Source organism: Piliocolobus tephrosceles, chromosome 8, assembly GCF_002776525.5.
Source record: "Piliocolobus tephrosceles isolate RC106 chromosome 8, ASM277652v3, whole genome shotgun sequence".
NCBI classification, from domain to species: domain Eukaryota; kingdom Metazoa; phylum Chordata; class Mammalia; order Primates; family Cercopithecidae; genus Piliocolobus; species Piliocolobus tephrosceles.
This window is the reverse complement of record NC_045441.1, coordinates 110106304-110129702: the sequence shown is the minus strand read 5'-3', so window position 1 is coordinate 110129702 and position 23399 is coordinate 110106304. Positions and strand designations below refer to the sequence as shown.

The following is a 23399-nucleotide window of genomic DNA, read 5'->3' as shown; positions in this document are numbered from 1 at the left end:
TGGCTTGTGTGTGTGTGTGTGTGTGTGTGTGTGTGTGTGTGTGTGTGTATGTGTTTGTGTGTGTGTGTGTGTTTTAGTAGGCTGGTCTTGAACTCCTGGCCTCCTGTGATCCACCCACCTCGGCCTCCCAAAGTGCTGTTATTACAGACATGAGCCACCACACCTGGCCTCAAATTCCTGTTTTAGATGTCCATTATGTCTTGGCTACTGAATGCAAATGTTAATTCCTATGATACTTTTTTATTTTCAGTTCTCCCAACTGAATGAGCATAAATTCTCCTACAGTGGTGGATTGACCATTCAAAGGTTAAGTTTCAAGTTCTTGCAGGTTAGTTTTCACCAGACCTGGAAAGCAGGAGGTCAAATTCAAATTTAATCAGTCATGTGATATCTGCATGATAGAATTTATTTTCCAGAACAGTCATTAACTCACTTATTTGCTTACTTCCCTCCCAAGCTTTTTCATACTTCTTGCCAATTTCCCTCCCAAGTATTTTTTTCTTTCAGTAAATTCTTATCAGCTTCCCTCCCAATTTTTTTTCTTCTAGTGACTTAAGTATAAAACTGCCAAGCGGAGTTTAGAAACTACATCCAGATTTTACCTTCTTCAACTTACACAGTAAATAAATTTTTATTATAATGTATATGTAATGGCTGTCATGACAGACACTTACTTAATGAAGACCATTACGTGGTTTCAAAAGTATTAACTAGGGCTTAATTATGTTGATTTCTCCTTTTAAACTAGCAAAGTCTCCAGTGCTGTTTACAAAAGCTACAAATATTTAGGAGATTCTAAAAGTGGTTTGGACACAGGGGAAGAAAAATGGTAGGATAAGTTAATGGGCACAGAGATACATAATTGTATTTTAAAATAAGTGTCACTTTGCCTAGAAATTCATTCTTCTATAACCTATATTTAAAGTAGAATATGTAAAACAGAACATGGAGCTGTTTATGAAAGAGGAGGACTGAAGGTGAAGAATCCAAACCTGACTCGTCACCCAAAGAGGAGGACTGAAGGTGAAGAATCCAAACCTGACTCGTCACCCGTGGCTGTACATTACAAGTTTTCTATCAACACAGAACTATCTCCATGCCCTTCCCCGTGATAACGTCTTTAAGCTATCTCACTGAGTGAATAATTTCCAAAAACAAACTGAAATCAGAAAACTATGTGAAATATGTTGTGCATGCTTTCTCCTATCCAGACAACTTTACACTTACCTGCCTGCTCCTATGACATCAAGGATCATTACATACGCAAGTGCTTTGCAGACATTAGAGTTGAACAAAAACACAAAAATGAGGAAAATACTATTCTGTTCTCATCTCCAGTTCCAAGTCTAGATGTAATATATTAAGAAACAGATCAACTTTGGCAGTCAAAATGAAAACATACTGAATCATGAATGTTTGCCTTTGGTGAATGGAGCTCCACGGAGAACATATTGAGGGATTCTTGTGCTGGCACCAGCTGCTTAACCATAAAGGATTCTGTAGGTATTTCAAGTTCTTATGATCAAAACTCCTCCACACTTAAAAAACAAAGGGCACCTTCATTTGGTACACAGGCATTATAGTGTATTGAATTCTTATTGGCCTTTTCAAAGGTGAGAACACTTATTTAACAACAATACCAAAGACACAAAAATGGAAACTCTTAAGTCACTGAAAATAGGGGACACTTTTGATTTTCACTATCAAGATAACTGAGCACTTTCAGTTACTTTTATCTGTTACTCCCAGCAATCACATGCTGCCATGTAATCATCTGCTCAATGTCTTGAGACTGTGAGACAGAACATTTGCTGGGCAAAATTTTTGCAACTGACATGCCTACTTCAAAACACTTCTGAAACAGTCATCCAACAAGAGTTTAATACTCTCTCAATGTACTACATGGAGTATACCAAAATAAAGATTTTGGAGTTGATATTTTCAAGGAATTGACCATGTAGTTGCATAGAAAAGAACATATATGAAACATTCAGTATAGAGAAGAAAAGCATATACTAAGTTATTCATTGTTTTCATTACATTTGCTTAAAATTCATTACATCCATTACATTTTTTAAAAGTACAAGAAATGTAGGAAATGCCTGGGTGATTTTTTCCATCATAAGATGACTAAGGAAGCCTAAATCAGTTACAAAAGTCAGCAGAACAAAAAAGGGAACAGGGACTTAGAGATACTTTGAAATAAAAAGCTGAATGTTTTATTTGACACTTAGGCAAAGAAGAAGCACAAATTGTTTAGTTTTTTAAATGCAGCCTATTGTCAACAATTATTTACTAAACATCACCTAGTGGCATCCTCCGCTAGTACTTTGTTAGCAAAAGCTGTGATCCCTCTGTCTTGATCAGATGTCTCAATTCTAAGTAATTCACCTATGCATTTTTCCTTCCTAACCCCATAGCATTTCTACCTGTCTTCCCTCCCAATTTTTGTTATGCATGGAGTCCTTAATCTTAAACCAATTTCTCTCCTCTTCTAATTTCTTGAAGAAAAAAAAATCACTCTTTCCTGAAGGATCATTTTTCCTGATGCCTTTTCTGATGGATGCAAATAGTACATAAACATGACATTTCTTATCTTCCCAGAATTCCTCTATATAACTCTTGTCTCTTCCTGTCCATCATGACCATATCTGGATTCCTGAAATAGCTTCCTATTAATCTTTCTCCTTCTAGTCAGAATAGCAAATAGTACCGTCAATAATAATAATAACTTTTATTTTATATTATATACGCCAGAATAATCCACAAAACTCTACAAAATAGGCAGTATTATCCCCATATTGCAGAGGATAAAACTCAAGACATAGCAAGGTTAAGAGGTTAAGTAACTTTCTTCAGTAACCCAGGTCTGTCAGCTTTCAAAATCTATATTCTTTCTGCTATTCACAAAGCTTCTAATCATGTCCACCTTAATTCTGCTCCTCACTATCACAGTCAGTGATATATCCACACTTCAAAGTTGATTACATCATCCCCTGATGAAAGCTCTCCATAATCAAATTCTTGAGACTGCTATACAAGGCCTCCATGACATGGCCTTCTGGCTTATTTACACTCTGGTTCTATCTGGTTCTATCCTGATGATACCCTGCAGCAACCAAGTAGTTTCATGTCCTATGTTTCTGTTCATACAATTTCTTCTGTCCAAAATATATTTTTTGTCTTTGACTCAGTCTTCAAGGTGTCTGCTTTTAGAGATCCCTGAACTGTCTAGCCAGGCTAAAAACTATCAACTAGGCTTCTGTAGTGCCCTAAGGGTAGCTCTAGCTCAGCACTTCATATTGAAATGGTCTCTTTCCCCCAACCAGCCTACAAGTTCTTTGACAGAAAAGATAATAAAGTTGTCGTTTCATACCCACCCTGCTTACTACACAGTGAATAGTGTCTGGCATAAGGTACTCACACAAGTCATGTTTATGTGTCTGAAAGGGACATAAAGTGGAATCACCTCCCAACCCCATTGCCATTTCTTGAGCATGGAGCCAGTGTGGCCACAGTTCAGACCTTCAGGATCCTATGCTGTTTTCTTCCACATGATATACCAACTTCTGTAAATTGTATCACACAGAACAACTATGATATTTATAAGTGACCATCCTTAAAATTATCTTTTATAACCACTTTGTGGTTATAAAATTCATATTGATGCTTTTTCATAATTCATATCATGAAAATTCATACCGATGCTTTTTCATAATTCTTTGGCTTCATGGCTTTCCTCCTCCTTAATTACACCAACCTCCATCTTTTCTGCACAGTAGTCACTAACAAGAACTGGCTCTCAGGGGTATTTCTCCCGTGTCATGTTTTCTAACAGTATTCTTCACCTCAAAGGGAGGCATAAGTAGAAGAAATACTATTTCTAACAGTTTTCTTCACCTCAAAGGGAGATAATACAAGCTAGTCTCTACTGAATGGCTACTTTGTACAAGATGTTGTGTTAGGTACATTATATGTACATCTCAGTTAATCTTCTTAACAAGCCAGTGACCATTTACTCATTAATCTCCCACTTCTTCACATCAATCTAATCTTCACTCTACTTTATTGGCAGCTCATAATCAAAATATTCCTTCAAGGCCCTAAGTTTCATTCTTGTCACCCTTAGAATTGCATGGTGAATTATTCTATCAGAGGACATTAGCCTTGTGCCTCTTTGTGTAAGGAGGTTACTCTTCACATCATGCAGACCCAGATAGAGTCCATGCTACCTCCTTTTACTCCTGTAAAAATGCCTCTGTTATTTTCTATTACATCACCAGTTTGATTTGTTATTGATATGTTTGTCTTTTCCACTAGTCCACGAACCCCTGAAGTATATGATTCATGTTCTACACATATTTTCATCTCCAACTCCTAGTACACTGTATAAAATATAGCAAGCCTTAATAAATATTTGCTGAATGATGATTCCTTAACTTCTTCTTTAGAAGCTTATTTAGGCACAAAAACCCCTATTATATTATTTCATTTATGTGAAATGTCCAGAAGAGACAAATTTATAGAGACAGAAAGTAGATGGTGATTGCTTAAAGCTGGAATGGGAGAGACTTAGCTATAAAGGAATGGTAATTGAATGGTAATGGGCACAGGATTTCTTTTCAAGGGGCCAAAAATATGGTGATGATCATACAACCCTGTCAATATGCTAAAAAAACACTGAATTGTACACTTCAAAAATAATTTTAAGGATGCCCATGCAATCAGAAAAAAAAAAGATGTTCTTCCTCTTCTCCTTTTTTCATTATTTTTAACAACCTTATTGATATATTATTCACATACCACACAATCCTTCATTATTAACACAGGGGACTCTGCTATAAACTCTTCAGAAAATAGACTATGTCTTATTCAACTTGGTATTCCCAGGACCTAGCACAGTGTTCAGAAATTAGTAAATGCTCATTTTGAGAATGAGAGACCCACAGTACTAAATTTATTACTAGTAATATATTTAAGCTATATTTTGGCTAAATATACTTTTAAAGGTTGACTTGAAGAAATCAAACCACCATTTATTAATTGATTTCTATGGAAAAACACATACTTAACACAAAAAAAATCTGCAAGGCACCTTCCAAAACTTTGCCACTCATAAGTAAATAAAGCCCATGATTTATCTTGCAAGGTACTACCACTCCTACAACCTAGTCCCCTCCTAGACAAATATCTGTGTCCTCTAGAAACACTCAGATTTTTTTGTAAAAAATCCAGATTTTTCCAACCTCCAGGTTATGAAATACTATTCCTGGAAGAAGGCCTTTTGAGGAATGAAGTATATCCTCTCTGAAGTAAGTCCAAAACTTTTGCAGGATAGCTTTTCTTTTCATTATGCTCTCAAAGTGTATAAAAAATAAGAATGGGGCTCTAAAAAAAACTGTTGAATGACTGAGTATATACATGGAGAGCCATTCATATAAGCATGCAACCCTTTTTATAAGAATTGCCATTTCTATCTAATCCACAGTTAGCCCTTTTCCATTTTTTTGGTTACTGTATTTTTAACTACATTTTATTTTCTCTGCAATTTTTTTCATAAAAGATCATATAAAGGAATTGCAAATGCCTTCTATCAAAGATATTGCTTTTGAATCAGAAATATGATTTGGAGTATACTGCCAATAAACTTCATGGTAACATATTCCCTGCCCTAATATTTACAGCAGTAATTACTGAACCCACCATCACACAATTTACATAGTGAACAGCACAAGATCCATATACTGGTTTCTCTTGGAATACTTCATGTGATTTTCAGATAATTAGCTCATTCTCCAATATTGTTGTGAAATGAGTAATAGCATCATCTTCATTTTGCCTCTGCATCAAAGAACTGCAGTCACTAGAAGTTATATGGTTATTTGTTCAAAGCCAGGGATACAATATCATCACAATTTTACCCTTCTAATTCTCTGCTGGCAGATCAATGCTCATTCCATTAGGTAATAGTATTATTAAAATTATTAAAATCATCTTAATAATTTTTGGAGTATATTTTTAAAGACACATATTTTGTGGTATCTTTTAAAAAGATACCACATATCATTTATATGTAAGCCATATAAATAACCATTGAGGACATTTGTCTCACTAATGAATGAAGAAAATTCTCACCATTTCATAAAATGCATTTATTGTGATCAAATGAACCCATTATTTAAAAAATAAATTGCATTTATTTTACGTGTTTGCAAGCTTCTTAAAGCATAGGTCATGTGTTTTATTCATTGATCCATTCATAGTAGCTTACCCATAGAGGAAACATAAGCATACATAGACTGATTGAATATGGAGCCAAGTATATAATTTGGGTAGTGTGAAGGGTTCATATGCATAATAAAAAATTTTTCACATAGTTTCTTACCTCTTCTAGTTGGCATGCTTTGATGACACTTCTGTATCTACATTCATCATAGGAAACACCAAAGATGATATTTTCTTTAATGGTGCCAGGCATAATCCAGGAAAACTGAGAACAGAATGAAATTCTTCCACTGTGCTTAATTTTACCCTCTGAAGGCTCCAGTTCTCCCATAATCATCATTAGAAGTGAAGTCTGGAAATACAACCCATCATTATTAGGTCATTATCAAATCACGCTCAGGATTCACTTGCCCCTAATTATCATCCAAAGCAGAAGTGTATATTCTTATTTTTAAAGATTCTATTAACTAATTTGATTGAAAATATTTAAAATACTTCCTGTTCCATGTACTCTGCTAAGCACAAAAGATACAAGAGAAAGTAAAAGAGACAATTACAATACAGTGTGACAATTATTTTGATAGAGGTTCACAGAGAAGGGGCACCTGATTCAGATAGTTGGAATAGGTTCGGAAGAAGAATGGCAAAGGTTAGTAACAGCTAACAGTTGCTGAGTGCTCACCCTGTGTTGAGTGCTGTTCTATGTGCTTTAACCATATTAATTTATTTAATCCTTACAGAAATCCTACAAAGTAGATTCATTATCTTCATCTTATTAGGTAGAGATTAGGTAATAGAGGTGTATTCAGGTAATATTGTTCCCATGAGCTTTTCTTGGAGTATACAGTCATCTAAGAGATGATAATACAACAGGACTATCAGTGAACAAAGATTTATATAACTGTGAACAAAAATTAAAACTAATGACAGAATTAGAGTTGAAGAACAAAGCTTAAATATGTTATATGCCCGACAATAAGAAAAGTTAGAAGTAAAAACCAAATAAACAAAGGAAATGGGGTGTAAGTGTGGAGTGTAAAGGAAATTTGCTGATTACTTTATCAAGAAAAGTTGAAAGTCAAAAGGTATCATTTAAAGCTAATAAATAAAGTAATAGAAGCATAAGCAGATTTAACAACACAACGATAAATCTGAAAAAAGATAATACTACTGACTAAAATTGAGTAGAAGGAAAGGAGGTAGCAGAGGAAGAAAAAGCACTGATTTATTTATTTATTTATTTATTTATTTATTTATTTATTTATTTATTTATTTTTTTGAGACGGAGTCTCTGTCACCCAGGCTGGAGTGCAGTGGTGCAATCTCGGCTCACTGCAAGCTCCGCCTCCCGGGTTCACGCCATTCTCCTGCCTCAGCCTCCTGAGTAGCTGGGACTACAGGCGCCCACTACCACGCCCGGCTAATTTTCTGTATTTTTAGTAGAGATGGGGTTTCACCATGTGAGCCAGGATGATCTCGATCTCCTAGTCTCAATCTCCTAACCTTGAAAAAGCACTGATTTTATCAGAGCTCATATTAGTGAACTAGAGTCACATAGAACGAAAAATTTAACATAAAGTTATTAGCATAAGTATTGCCACTGGAACATAAATATAGACTTTTCTAAAAACCATAATACACACATATACACACACATTCACAGATACACACAGCCTACAGACATTACAGTGACTTCATAACAAAAGAATGAAAAACGTCAAACACAGTAAGACAACTCAGATGAAACAAATTTACAAAATTAGTAAATAAAAATCAAAAGGAGGTGATAGTTGCACAACTATGTGAGTATATTTTATGACACAGAGCTATGCCCTTAAAAATGGTTAAAATGATAAATTTTATGTTGTGTACATTTCACCACAATTATTTTTTTAAAAGAATGTTTTTAAACAAATTCCAAAGTATATTAGCTAATCTATTCAAAAATATTTGTGGAAGACATACTTGAAATAAAAGTATATAAGTCAGTTTTATTTTTCAATTGGCTTAACCCATCTATTAAGAGGAAAAGACTTCAGATGAAATTAGACAAACCTAACCTTATGCTAACTAAAAGAGACACACCTAAAGCAAAGAATGCATAAAGGTTGAAAATAGAACTTAAAACTGTAAATACAAACAAAGAAACAAAAAAAAGGACTATAATTTTCACGTTAGACATGTGTAGTCCCAAATACATTCAATGAAAAAGAAAAGGATCTTTATAATGCTAGAGTGTAAGTATAAGCATCTACACATTACATTTAAAAAGCAATATTCCTGAAGTAAAAATTACAGAACCTATAAGGAATAACAGGGAGAAACGTATGTAGTAGAAGCCTTTAATTCAACTTTATCTGTTAATGACAAAGCAAGTAGAAAAAAGATAAGTGAAGATGTAGAAGACTTAAATATCATGAATAATGATGTACATTTAATATTTGAGTTGAACTCTAATCTATTAATAGAAACTACAAAAATACATTCTTTTATGTGGTCAGAGAGCAAGTATAATTATTGACTATTTACTGGATACACAAAAATGGTAAAAATTCCAAGAAGTAGAAATAATTTGAACAACATTCTTGGAAAACAAAGAAAATTTGTTTTCTTTCTGGAAAATGTTAAACTTTCCCTTAGGATATCTTAGGTCAAAGAGGAAACAAATATAAAACAAAGCTACAGATTTTCTAGAAAACAATGTAATAGAAACACTATATATCAGAATCCATAATATATAGCTAAAGTATTACCCAGAGGAAAATGCACAACTTTTTAAAAAAGCATCAAACATCTAACTCAAAAACTAGAAAAACAACAAAAAAGCAGAAGAAAAATAGAATAATTAATAAAGATAAAATTATAAATTAATGAGTTACAATACAACAGAACAGTTAAACTAATAAGTAAATCTAAAAGCTAATTCATGGAAAGCGTGTTTGGTTTTAGTAGAAACCTAACCAGGAAGAAAAGTATCATCAAAGGAGTTGCAAAAATACAATATAAAAATTGAAATAAATAAAACAGGGAGAAAACTCATAAGGGACCGTTTGGGAAAAAAAAATTCAAAACAGGTAACTCCAGGGCTATTTAAACTGTTACAGAATCAGGGGAAAAGAAGACAAGCTTCCAGATTTTTTTTATTGGGTAACGATATTAATGGCTGGGCGCGGTGGCTCACGCCTGTAATCCCAGCACTTTGGGAGGCCAAGACGGGCGGATCACAAGGTCAAGAGATCAAGACCATCTTGGCCAACACGGTAAAACCCCGTCTCTACTAAAAATACAAAAATTATCCGATGTGGTTGCGCGTGCCTGTAGTCCCAGTTACTTGGGAAGCTGAGGCAGGAGAGTTGCTTGAGCCCGGGAGGCAGAGGTTGCAGTGAGCCGAGATCGCACCATTGCGCTCCAGCCTGGCGACAGAGTGAGACTCCGTCTCAATAATAATAATAATAATAATAACAAAAGCTTATGAAGATTGCTTGGAAATATAGATTTAATCTTATTTATGAATATAAATACAAAAAAATAAATAATATACCATTGACCCTTCATCAACATGAAGGTTGGGGTGCTAACCCACTGTGTAGTCAAAAATCCACATATAATTTTTGACTCTACAAAAACTTAACTACTACTGGCCTATTGCTGACTGGAAACCTTACCGATAACATAAACAGCCAATTAACACATATTTCATAGTTTGTATTTTGGAAAAAGTGCAAGGTCTTCACACCTGCTGGCATAGCTGCACTGATGGTTTCACATTTTATTTTCTTTTGTTACAATACTCTTTATACTGGGTTCATTTATCTCGAAATTGCGGGCAACTGTAGCTGCAGACCTCAATATATGGTAAATACCAAGTAATTCAACTTTTTTTCTTGTACTGTGACAACTTTTCCGTGCTTCCTGGGAGCACTCACAGCATCACTAATGGCACTTTGTATGGATTGCTTGATGTTATTCGAGGTTTATGGCATTGCACTAAACATGATGAAAAATATGCGAGAATCACTAGCGATCACTTTTTACTGCAATACGCAATTTACTGGAGAGAGAACTGCTCACATGCAGATGATTAGCATCATGTGGTGTTTTAAATGCCTACCTACAACGCTTGAGCTTACTGTAATGGCAACAGGAAGTGGCGACCAAATTATTACAGTAGTACCATATGTACTACAGTTAGTTTTATGCAGTTATGATTTAATACTATCTTTTTATGTTTGTTTACATTTTTCTTGACTGTGAATGATGCCAGGTAGGGTAAGTGTTAGTGTGTGTTAACTTTTGATAAATTTTAACTTTTATAGCAGATTGTGTATATTTTATAGTAGTAAATGATAAAATAGGCTAGTGTCTACATATATTTTATGCATTCATGGCATATCTTACTTTTTCTTAATTTTCTCAATATTTGTAGGCTACACAGCTTGTGAATTTTTTCAAATTGTCAAAAATCTCCCAAAATTTTTCCAATGTATTAGTTGAAAAAAAATTCACAAGTAAGTGTACCCATGCAGTTCAAGCCTGTATTGTTTAAGGGTCAATTGTATTAGCGAGTAGAACCAAGAGTATATCAAAAGATTAAGGCATCAAGGGTGGTCTGTATTTGGTCTTTTCTTTACTCTTATTCTTTCAATTTCATTCTGGTCAAGTCTGACCTTCTCTACTATTGCTTTCATTAAGTCACGAGTTATCTCCGTATTTCAAAAGACACTGGTTAATTATCACAGTTTCATCTTACTTGATGAATGAGCATTTGACCTTGCTGATAACACCCTTCTCCTTGACATCAGTTTGGTTCCAGGATGCCACACTCATTCACTAGCTTTATCTTCTCAGACTTTTATTTTATTGGATTTTCTTCACCCACCTCCCTAACCTCAAATACTTAGAATGCCCTTAGGCTAACCCCTAGACCCGTTTCTCTTCTTATCAACCCTCTTTCCTTTGGAATCTCATCCATCCCCATCTTCACACTACCAGCCCCCTCTTCCTTGAAACTAGACTTGTACATCCAACTAACATCTTTATTTGGATGTCAAATAGGCATTTCAAACTTAATATCCCCAAACCAAGCTCCATCCAAAACCTGTTTCTCCCATTATCTTTCTAGTAAAATGGCACCTTTATCCTTCCAGCTACTCAGTCCAGAAAGCTTGGAATCATCTTTGACTCCTCTATGACTTTTCTCATATGCCATTGTTCAACTTGTCCATTAACTCTATTGGATCTTCCTTCAAAGCATGTCCTGAATCTGATCACTTCCTACTATACTACTTCCACCACGACCTGGATCAAGCCACCATCATCACTTGCCTGAATTGGCACAATAGACTCCTAACTCATCTCCTTGCTTCCTCCCTTGTCTCCCTATAGAATAGCCTAAAAACATTAGCCAAAGTGGCCCTGTTACTTCTGTTTAAAACTCTCTGGTGGCCTCTAATCTCACCCAGAGAAAAAAGCCTTACTCTTTATGAAGCACTTTATGGTCTACCCCCTACCTCCACCACTGATTACTTCTCTGACAGTATTCTACCCTTCCTGTCTTACTCTATGCCAGCCTCAGTGACCTCCTTACTGTTCTTCAAACCAGATAGGTATAGCTAGTCCCATCTGAAAGCTTTGCACTTGCTTCACCTGCTACTTTGAAGACTCTTCCCAGAGTCTACATTCCCTAATCCCTCACCTCCTGCAAGTCTTTGTTCAAATGTTACCTTTCAATGTTCAAAGGCCACTTATATTTTTATTTTTGATGAAATATCTATTCAATGCTTTGTACATTTTCCTAATGAGTTGGTGATATTTTTCATTATGATTCTAGGATCACTTTATATAGAGAGAAATTCCTCCTGTGTATAAGTTGAAATGATATCTTACACTACTCATAATAAAAGAAATGAAAGTTAAAAATACATTGACATAATATTTTCCCTATAAGAGGAGAAACTTTTAAAATTAGATAATATCATCTGTTAGTAACACTGTGGGGAAATCAGCACGCTTATATAGAGTGTATGGCATGAGTATGAATTGGTACAAGTTTCAGGGAGGGACATTTGACAACATCTACCAAAGTCACAAGTACACAAATGCTTAACCACTTATAAGAAGCCTACTGATACAATTGCAGATGTGCTAAATGGTATGTATATAAAGTTATTTATAGTGTTGTTCCTTGTGTTAACAAAATATTGGAAATAACCCAAATGTCAATCAATAGTGATTCATTTGATCATAGGATATTCATCCATATGATAGAATACTATGCATCTATTTAAATGTGTGTGTGTGTGTGTGTGTGTGTGTGTGTGTGTGTGTCCTTGTTCAGGCTGCTGTAACAAAATACCATGAACTGTGTGACTTATAAACAACAGGAATTTATGTCTCACAGTTCTGGAGGCTGGGAAGTCCAAGAACAAGGTGCCAGCAGATTGGGTCTGCTAAGAGACTCCTGATTCCTGGATGGCCAGCTGTCTTCCTGCTGTGTTCTCACATGGCAGAAAGGGGTGAGGGTCTCTCTAAGGGGTGAGGTTGTCTCTAAGGGGTGAGGGTCTCTCTAAGGCTTCTTTTAAAAAGACACTAATCTCATTTACTAAGAACTCTACACTCATGGACTAATCACCTCCCAAAGGCCCCACCCTGCAATATCATCACCTTGGGAGTTAGGATTTCAACATATGAATGGCAGGGGAGAGACACAAATATTCAGCAGTGTGTATGTATGTGCAAGTCCTCTGTGCTTTGAATATGGAAAGTTGTCCAAGATAGTGGGAAAAGCAAGAAACAAAACTCTGCATATTGTTACATAAAAAGAGAGGTGGGGAACAATAAAAATATATATTGATTATATATATGTGTATATATATGTGTGTGTATATGTGTGTATATATATGTGTACATATATAAACATCTCTGGAAAGATACTAAAAATAATCACCCAGGTTGGCTACCTTGGTTGGATGAGGGAATGCAGGAGAATGGAAAATGGACAAATGAGAGACAGTAAAGAGAGGAAGAATTTTCAAGTTTTTATATATTTTAATTTTCATTTTTAAATTTTAATAAATAATATCACCTAAAATATATTCAGAAGAAAGGAAGGTCAAGTAACAGACATCTGTTTGATATTTGTTTCAGTAAATTTTATAATTCTCATTACGTGGAAAAAAATCTAAAATACCTCATTTCTATGTAAAATTGTTTTGTACAAAATTAAAACTAGAAGTGGTATTTTCACATAGTACAGCTTTATAAACCCAAACACAATATAGTTCTGATGATCCAGGTTAAAAAAAATATATATATATACATATTGGACCAGACACAGTGGCTCATGCTTATAATCCCAGCACTTTGGGAGGTTGAAGCAGAAAGGTCACTTGAGCCCAGGAGTTCAAGGTTACAGTGAGCTGTGATCACACCACTGAAGTTTAGCCTGGGTGACAGAGTATCTCTAAAAAGAATAAAATTTTAAAAATTAAATAAAATAAATCATGTATCATGTCTATATATGTGTGTGTGTGTGTGTATGTATATATATTCAATGATGTATTTAACTTCATATCTTCCAAAATTCCAAAACATTGATAAAACTCTTTGCAGACATGTATTCTGTATAAAAAGCAAGCAAAAACATGAGCTAATAGCTTATTCTATACATATGAGTCCCAGTTATTACAAGAACAAGCTAAAACTCAGTACCATAGTGAGGCAATGATAGATAATAGAGACAAGGTGGTGTCAGGAATTGTCAGCAACAGCACTGCTTCAGCTGTGATGCGGACAACAGAAGGACTGAAACTTCCCACACACTGGTGAGATGCCACAAGCCAGGTTTCACTCAAGAGCATCCTGTGATGCAAAATTCTATACTAATACTGCTTCAGTAAAATAATTCAAGGAAGTTTCATAAGTGCAAGACACTTAATGTAGGCTAGAACAACTACAAACAAAAATCTATTTCCTAAAGATATTCAGTTAAATTTCTATAAAATACCTGTCAAGTGCTAGGCACTTGTTGACAGTCCTTGGAATATAAAAATAAAGAAGACATAGTCCCTTTGCAGCCTAGATGATTATGAATAGGGGAGAGTGATAAAAGTTAACAACGTTATTACTTTATCAGTAAAGTAACAAAGTAACAGAAAATCTAGAAATATAAAATACACCCAAAATTTCAGAGATAACAACTTGATAAATTTATCCTTTCAGACACATATATACATACACATATGATTTTATGAAAAATGGATCATAATGTACATAACATTTTGTAACTTGTACATAACATTTTGTAACTCTTTATTCACTTGAGTATATCATATACATCTGTCACAGTCATTCTTTAAGAGCCCTTTTATTGGCTGAATAGCATGCCATTATAGAACTACACCAAAATTTATCTAATCAAACTCCTATTATTCAACATTTATGAGGCTCCTCCCACCCAATTTTTGGCTCCTGAAAGCAATGTTATATTGAAGAGCTTTATATAAAATCTCTGCAAACATATTAGAGTAAGTTATAGAAGTAGAAGAATTATTAGGTTATTTCTGATACAAATTACCAAATTGTATTGAGTGGGTAAGATTTAAATTAAAATGTTAATATTTTCAATTATTCAATCTTATACTTTAGCTAGATCTTTTGTCCAAAAAAAACAACTACAAAGTGTTCCATTCCTAATACTACTAAAAGGCAACCTCCTAGATTGAGCTGGTAAACTCCATTTCTCAGAAGTTTTTAAATATTCCCAAGGGACCACTGCTTTCCTCTGACTCTGCCTTCATAGCTGCTTCCCGTAAGATGTAATAGTAATGTCAGCCAGTAATTATCTGCTCATCAATTTTTAATAAAACTGCCTGACATTTAATTGCCAGTAAGTCTTGGAATTTGTAATTCCAAAGCTATTTTTGCACGTCTATCATAGAATTGATCTTGAAGACATATGCAGAATTAATTTTAAAAATTCTATGAAACACAATTACTACCTTTTCATAAATAAACATCCTTGTTTAGATCATTGCTAACTTATTTAGTATCAGCCCCTCCTATGGTATAAGTTTTTAATAGTGAAACTGCTAGTAACAATATACAAGTACAGAAGAAAAATAATAACATCTTAAGAAAGAAAATGTTTATGTAAGAAAACATGCACAATTCCAGCTACTTTAAAAGCCTGTTTCATATGTAGGAAAGCAACTGGAGAGAGAAACAACCAAATTGTATTATTATCATTGTGAACACCAATTTTTTTTTTTTTTTAGCCTATCACCTAGGCTAGAGTGCAGTGATGCAATCATGGCTCACCGCAGTCTCCACCTCTCAGGCTCAGGTGATCCTCCTACCTCAGCCTCCCAAGTAGCTGGGACTACAGGCACATGCCACCACACCCAGCTATTTTTTTGTTGGTTTGTTTGTATTTTTTGTAGAGATGGGGTTTGCCATGTTGCCCAGGCTGGTCTCAAACTCCTGGACTCAAGCAATTCACCTGCCTGTGCCTCCAAAAGTGCTAGGATTACGGGTGTGAGCCACTGTACCCAGCCTGACACCAAATTTATTGACTGGAAATTTTTTGTGGCATTTTGTTTCCCAAGTCTCATATTCAATTCTTTAAAATATGGTTCTCCTCATCTTAGATACTGATAAATAATCGCCTTTCAGGAGTCTTTCTCAATTTCTATTTTCACTAACGTTTTTACCTACAGCAGCAGCACTGCTTCCCTCTTACTTCCCTCCTTCTTTCCTTCCCTCCTCCCTACTTCCTTTCTTCCTCATTTCCTTCTTTCTTCCTTCCTCTCTTTCTTTCTTTTTCTGTTTGTCTTAGATTATTGGGTATAATTCTAGAAAGTATTTTGCAAAGCTTCAAGAGACCACTAAACTTTTTCTTACATTTCTACGAAGTACCACAGCTAAAATGACAGTCAAATGGGAACAAGGAACAATTTTATAGACTTCTGAAGCAAATACCTATTGCCCTATAGCCCATTCTAATACTAGAAAGCTCTTTCTCATCTCTAATTTGATTCTTTCATGTCTTTTACATTTATTTTCTCAATAGTAAAAGACAGCAAGTGTTTATCATTATCTACACAATGGGTTATGTTCTTAAAGATCACTACAAAGTCTTCTCTTCTCCTGACAATGAAGTTTGGTCCTTTTGCACTGTTTTCTTTCCAATCTACTAGTTTTTTTCAGATGTGTCTCCAAATATGCCTGGTTAAGTTGTTCTTAGGGTGGGATATGGAGAAGAGGTTGACCACTGAATAAATTAACATTCCTATGTATTTCTTCAAAAAACTATCCCACTAAATAATTTTTCCTTATAATGTATCATAAGCAAATCTAAATCTATTCTGAAAACTCTAATGTTAACAAAAATGGGGACCTTTTGCTTATGTGGTTATTGAGGCAAAATGTAAGTCATGATTTTCCTGGACCGGCTCCGAAAAAATGTCTATTCTGGTTAAGACCGGGTAAAATGGATGATTCGTTTATTCAATAAAGTTAGTGAATGCTTGCCATGTGCAAGATACAGTGTTGAATGTGATGCAAAATATAAATATGTAGAAGAAAAAGCCACTGAAAATCATATGAGGAAATAAAAAACTAGAGTAAATTATCAGTGGAATAATTTCTATTATACGAGACATTATGCCCATACATTCTCCTAATGCTCATGTAAGAATTTCTCCAAAAATACTTTTCAGCACTACAGACAAACTAGAAAAAAAAAGAGACATGGATATCAAATTAAGTTCTTAATAGTGAAGAATAAAAGAGACTACCTTGCCTGCTCCAGTGGATCCAGCAACCGCCAACAACTGTCCTCTTTCTATCTTGAAATTAATATCTTTCAGGACAGGAGTACCAAGAAGTGAGAAATTACTGAAGAAGAGGCTGTCATCACCATTAGAAGTTTTTCTATTGCTATTGTTTTGTTTTGCTTTCTCAAATAATTCCCCAAATCCCTGTTAAATAAAACACACACACACACATCAAAAATAAAAGATGAGTTTGTCAGATATTTTCAATAAATGCTTGTTTTATGTATGATTAGTTTGAAAAGTACATGGCACATGATCCATTATACTGTATACATTATTACTTTATAGTACATAATTGTATAGCATATGGCTTCTAGAGGACATGATCCAAAATTCAGATATTTGCCCATTATCAAGTTAAAGATTTTTTAATTTAAGTAAAGACTGAATACATACATACATACATACATACACACACACACCCTCTTCTCCTATAAGCTGGGTACATAAACACTATTACTTAATCTTCAGCATTAACATGAGATAGATTTTATAATCCTCCTCTTTCAAAGCCGTAGACTGTGACTCAGCAGTTAACTGACTAAAGTCACATAGCTTTAAGTCACAACCCAAATCTGAATTCTACTCCATCACACTTCGTAGCATCCTCCTCTGAGAAGCTCAGAGCATTTCTTGAAGCAATTATTGTTGAAAATAAATATGAAGAGATTGCCAGATGATTCAAATAAATTCATTTCACAAAAGTAGCTAGGAAGAAGTAATTCCCTTTTAAAACTTCCTTGCCTCACTATTGCCCCCTTGGGAAGCTTTAGCATAGTGGTCTTCAAATCAAAGTAAACAGTCCTAAAGATTGATCAGGAGGAAGCAGATGCATCTTGTTTTAAGGGACTCTATTAACTCTTTCCTAAAATTAACCTGCCTGAGAATCTATCATTTCTCCTGACCTACTTCCCTCTCGTGAGTCCTTCCCTCATTTTATACAGACAGCCTTCTCACTTACCATGCAAGTTAGTATAGTACTAGTCTTACTACGCGGAACTTTCTGGAGTCGAAAAACCTCTGAGACTCAAACAAGGGGACCATGAGAGAATGACTTTCTCTTGAAAGAGGCTCCCATAAAAGCAAAGGCAGAAATACTGAAGGAGGCAGTATCTTATTTCACCCAGATTTCAAACATAAGGCAATCTATGTGTCTTATCTATTCTTAGAGTCAAATTGCAGAAATGAGTAGGGGAATAAGGCATTTTAATTAACAAATTAATTATTTTAATTTTAATAATTTAATAAAGTAATTAATAATAGTTATTAATTATCTGTATTTTAAAGCCAGACTTTTCCTGACAGAAAGCAAGTTATATCTAGTTGATTGACTTGACAATAAAAGCCAATTTCATAAATTCATTTATTTTCCATAAATTGAATGCACTGAAACTGCAGCTTCAAGATTTTGAAGAAATCCATGTAGCATACTTACGCAGTGCAAAATACACAAGAAACTACATCATTTCCACTTAAAACTATGTTGAACTATTTATAAGTTAACTTAAAAGTGTGTCAGGGGTACATAGGTTTTCAAAATTCTTTTAAGGCATACATAAACAATCAAGCTTGAAGACTACTGCTTTGAGTTTTTTATTATATGGGTAGCTAACAATGAAAGTATTTTAAAATGAGACAAAGGCATTTGTTATTCCCTTATTCATTTATTTATCTAATAAATATTTACTGAGTATAATCTCTGTATTAGAAACTACTTCAAACGTCCTACATGGGAGAATGATAAATGAATTAATATTGCAATGTGCTTGGTGCTACAATTGAAATCACACCACATCATATAGGAGTACATTCAAGAGAACAACTGACTCACCCTTGACCAAGTAAATTACATGCGTGCTAGGCTATGAAGGATGTAAGTAGGATTTCACAAGACTAAGACATCGCTATAGGTGTTCCGGGAAGATGGATCTGCACGCACAGTGATTTAGGCACAAAGGAACAAAATATATCTCAGGAATGGTGTGAGTGGCTAGGTCAGATGTATATGACAAGGTGACAAAGGCTATTAACCTAAAAGTTGTGAGTTTCATGCTTAGAAGTGGGACTTTTATCCAATAAGCACTTGTATCAGTGGAAGACTGTTGTTACCATAACTTTTATTTCTGATTACAGAAGACACATTTGAAAACATAGAAAACCAGAAATAAGAAAAATCACCTGTAGTTGTACCACTAAGAACTATGTTTAACATTTCAATGGCTATCACTCCACACATTTATATTTATATTTACATTTACATATAATAAATGTGTATATTTACATATACTAAAAATCATATATATGGGCCAGGTGCAATGACTCATGCCTGTAATCCCTGCACTTGGGGTGGCTGAGGCAGGAGGATCATTTGAGAACAGGAGTTCAAGACCAGCCTGGGCAATGTAGTGAGATCCTGTCTCTACAAAAAATTAAAAATTAGGTAGGCGGCCAGGCGTGGTAGCTCACACCTGTAATCCCAGCACTTTGGGAGGTCAAGGCGAGTGGATCACAAGGTCAAGAATTCAAGACAAGCCTCACCAGTGGTGAAACCCCGTCTCTACTAAAAATACAAAAATTAGGTGGGCGCAGTGGCAGGCACCTGTAATCCCAGCTACTCAGGAGGCTGAGGTAGGAGAATTGCTTGAACCTGGGCAGCACAGGTTGCAGTGAGCTGAGATCGCACCACTGCACTCCAGACTGGGTGACAGAGTGAGACTCCATCTCAAAAAACAAACAAACAAACAAAAATTAGCTAGGCATGGTGGTGTGCGCCTGTAGCCCTAGCTACTTAGCAGGCTAAGGCAGGAGGATCACTTGAGCCCAAATTCAAGGTTACAGTGAGCTATGATTGTGCCACTGCACTCCAGCCCACGTGATAGAGCAAGATTCCGTCTCTTAAAGAAAAAAAAATCATATATGTGATTTTTTTTAAAAAAATAAGTGATGATATGCTGAGTGAGAAAGGACTTTGGAGTCATAGAAGCCTAGCCTGACATTTTAGCTCTGCCCTAGCTAGATGTGTAACCATGCTTGAGTTACTTAAACTATCTAAGCCTCAGCTTCCTAATATGTTAATAGGAATTTTACTTACCCTCAGGTTTGGAGCAAGGGAGGAGTCATATATAACTCACTAGGGACTTGCCTCTCAGAGATGCTATCAAAGGAGATGGAGAACACACTAAAATGAGTGGGTTTATGAAGCTTGGGAAGTGAAGAACAAGAACATTGAGGTACGTGCAGGAAATTTGGAAACATATGTATGAAGTTCAAGAAAGAAACTGAAGCCAGAGATGTGCATTTGAGAGTCATCAGCACATTGATATAACTTGAGTGTGAGAGAAGTCACCCACAGAGAACATAAAAAATCAGAAGGAGGCTGATATGGTTTGGCTATGTTCTCACCCAAATCTCATCTTGAATTGTAGCTTCCATAATTCCCATGTGTTGCTGGGGGGACCCAGTGGGAGATAACTGAATCATGGGGGTGGGTCTTGCCCATCCTATTCTCATGATAGTGAAGAAGTCTCACAAGATCCAATAGAGTTTTCCTGCACAAGTTCTATTCTCTTATCTGCCTCCATGTGAGACGTGCCTTTCATCCTCCACCATGATTGTGAGGCCTCCCCAGCCACGTGGAACTGAGTCTCTTAAGCCCCTTTCTTTTGTAAATTGCCCATTCTTGGGTATGTCTTTATCAGCAACGTGAAAACCGACTAACACGGAAGCCTAGGTGGGGACCCAGTGGCCCATAATGACTTAAGTGGCAGGCAGGGCAGACTTAGAAGTCATGGTCTGAGGCCAAAATGATCTGGAAAGAACGGTTCACTGAAGCTAAATTAAATGATAAATTCTACAAGAGTATAACAGTTCTAATAGACTGGTGATAGCAGAATCTATGTTGTAGTGGGGAGAAGTCCACAAAAAGTGAAGATGTGAGAACAGTTTTGACAGCAAAGGGAAGAAGAGTGATAAGGTTTTGGGCAATGAGCAAAAGTCAGGAAAGAAATTGTTTAACTTGAAAATATTTAAACATGAGAAGGAGTCAGTTGACAAAAGATGTTGAAGCTTCTGGAGGAAGAATCATTGCTGGTCCCCTGTTCTGAGAAGATGAAGCAAAATAGAATAGTTCAGACAAGGGTAAGAGGAAGCATACATCTTTCTCTTAGACACAAAAAAAGAAAAAGATAATTCCAAGGGTGAAGAGAGATGTTGGAAACATTCAAATATGATGGTGGCCTCTATTTTCTCTATGTATTGTGGGAGACAAGGCCATCTACTGGGGGTGAACACATCCTGGGAGAGGATGGGGATTTTGTGAATGTGATAAAAATCTGGAGTAGCCTTTAGGGAAATGGTAAAGGAAATTAAAGACAAATGAAAGGATTTCCCAAGAAGGATTATAGACCCATATAAAGTTGAAAAAATAAATGTATAAAACTTACAGTTGACTAGAGTTAACAGACAGCACTATTGTTTCCCAGATAGCACTTCCTTCTCCAAAACTGATAAAGTAAGTGTTTTGCAGGGGGGAAAAAAATCACCAAAAGGAAAAGGGAATTGAGAGTGCAGCTGAGAGAATGAAATTACTGTTCTTCGAATAAGCAGAGGTTAAATCAGGAGCACAAAAGGAAGAATTAAGGAGACTAGAAATCCTGATGAAATGGAAAGGCAGTAAATGCAGAATTAAAAGACTCAAATAGTTGGAAGATTAGGAAATTCCAGGCTGAGAAAGAGATTTCAGAGTGCAACATTTCCAAAGCGAGGTAAGTCTAGGTGCTAACAAAACTCAGGACATGACTAAGAGAGAAAGCTTCTGAAGAAGTCACCACAAAATGTAAGTTCTAAGTACAGTATTGGAAGACTCATTTATATGGATATTGAAGTCTCAAACAGGAAATTTAACAAGCATCAGCATCATAAGTAAATGCCATCAAGGGGTGCACAGCGTTTAGGTGACAAAGACTAGAGGAGGAAGATGCCACCAGATAGAAGACAACAGTTTAGTGAAAGGGCTCTAGCCTATGACATTTGGGACCAAAATCCATTTTCAATCTCTGCCAGTTGTGTGAGCTGAGCCAAGTCCCTAAACTTTTTGAAGCCTCCATTTTATTATCAGGGAAATGAAAACATTAATTTTATTTAGGTCATAGAAATGCTGTGAGAATTAAGTGGGACAAAACATATAAAGCACTTATCCTAGTGCCTGGCACATAGTAAGGGCTCAAGAATGCTACCTATTTAATTAGATGGAGTGAGACAGGAATTGAGGATTTTTGCACCAGAGTAGGAAAATAATGACCTGAAAGTAGTGGAAAATGTCAAACTGCGTATTTTTCCTTCATGCCTACAAAGACACTTGAAATTCCTAAAATCAAAGTAAAATAAATCTGATCCACAAACTTTTATACAAAACAATTTTGCTAGGCAGATGGGAATTACTCTGTTACCTACATCTTTAAAAAATGAAGTAAAACGAAACACTGGTACTCAGGTTACTTGTATAAATGAATCCAAAGTATGACATTGAGAAAGATTTAGACCTAGGACATTGGCTTCATACCTCCTATCTGTACACAACCCATATAAGTGAGAAGAAACTAAAAATACAACAGGTGTGCTCAATAATCAAATATTGCTCTTCAGAGACTAAAAATCATTGATAATAATTTTTATGTCAAGCAGTATGACAGAATTTGTAATGGTGGATGAAAATAGGTTAAAAATGGTAGGAAACAATACACTGGTATATCTCTCTCACATCCTTTCATTGACTGGTATATATAAAGCACTTTGGACTGGAACTTGTGATCACAGAAGCTAATGTTTATTGAGGAACCACTGTGTGCATGGTACTCTGATGAATGTTTTATCCAAAATGTCTCCTTCAGTCTTCACAACAAACTTGCAAGGTAAATATTAATATTCTCCATTTTACACATGGAGAGCCAGAGGGCCCACAAAGTTAAGCAACTTGACTTAGATTACACAGAAAGTAAATGGCAGAGCCAGGATTCAATCCCAGCTCCAAAACCTATGATCTCTGTATTATTTCCTGATTTGTTATATGAAACAAATTATATGACTTAGAAATAAAAAAGCTTTTATATTGCATTTAATATTCCTCTATTTTTTGTTGTTGTTGTTTGTTTTTTGACAGAGTCTCGTCTTGTTGCCCAGACTGGAGTGCAGTGGTACGATCTCAGCTCACTGCAACCTCCGCCTCCCGGGTTCAAGTGATTCTCCTGCCTCAGCCTCCCGAGTAGCTGGGACTACAGGCGTCTGCCACCATGCCCAGCTAATTTTTTGTATTTTTAGTAGAGACAGGGTTTCACCACGTTG

At 35.6% G+C, this 23399-nt stretch overlaps 1 protein-coding gene and 1 long non-coding RNA gene across 2 annotated transcripts in view; one reads left to right on the top strand and one right to left on the bottom strand.

The window, feature by feature from the left end:
• Positions 1–23399, bottom strand: part of CFTR (CF transmembrane conductance regulator) — a 177245-nt gene that overhangs the window by 100510 nt on the left and 53336 nt on the right. Inside the window, exons 10-11 of the mRNA XM_023228189.2 lie at positions 17022–17204; positions 6386–6577 (exon numbers count right to left, since the gene is read on the bottom strand). Of these exons, the coding sequence (XP_023083957.1) occupies positions 6386–6577; positions 17022–17204 (375 nt within the window). The remainder of the gene's footprint in view (positions 1–6385; positions 6578–17021; positions 17205–23399) is intronic.
• Positions 1339–23236, top strand: LOC111553407. Its single transcript, XR_002734941.1, has 3 exons — positions 1339–1499; positions 5253–5312; positions 23218–23236. It is a non-coding gene; the product is annotated as an uncharacterized LOC111553407 (long non-coding RNA).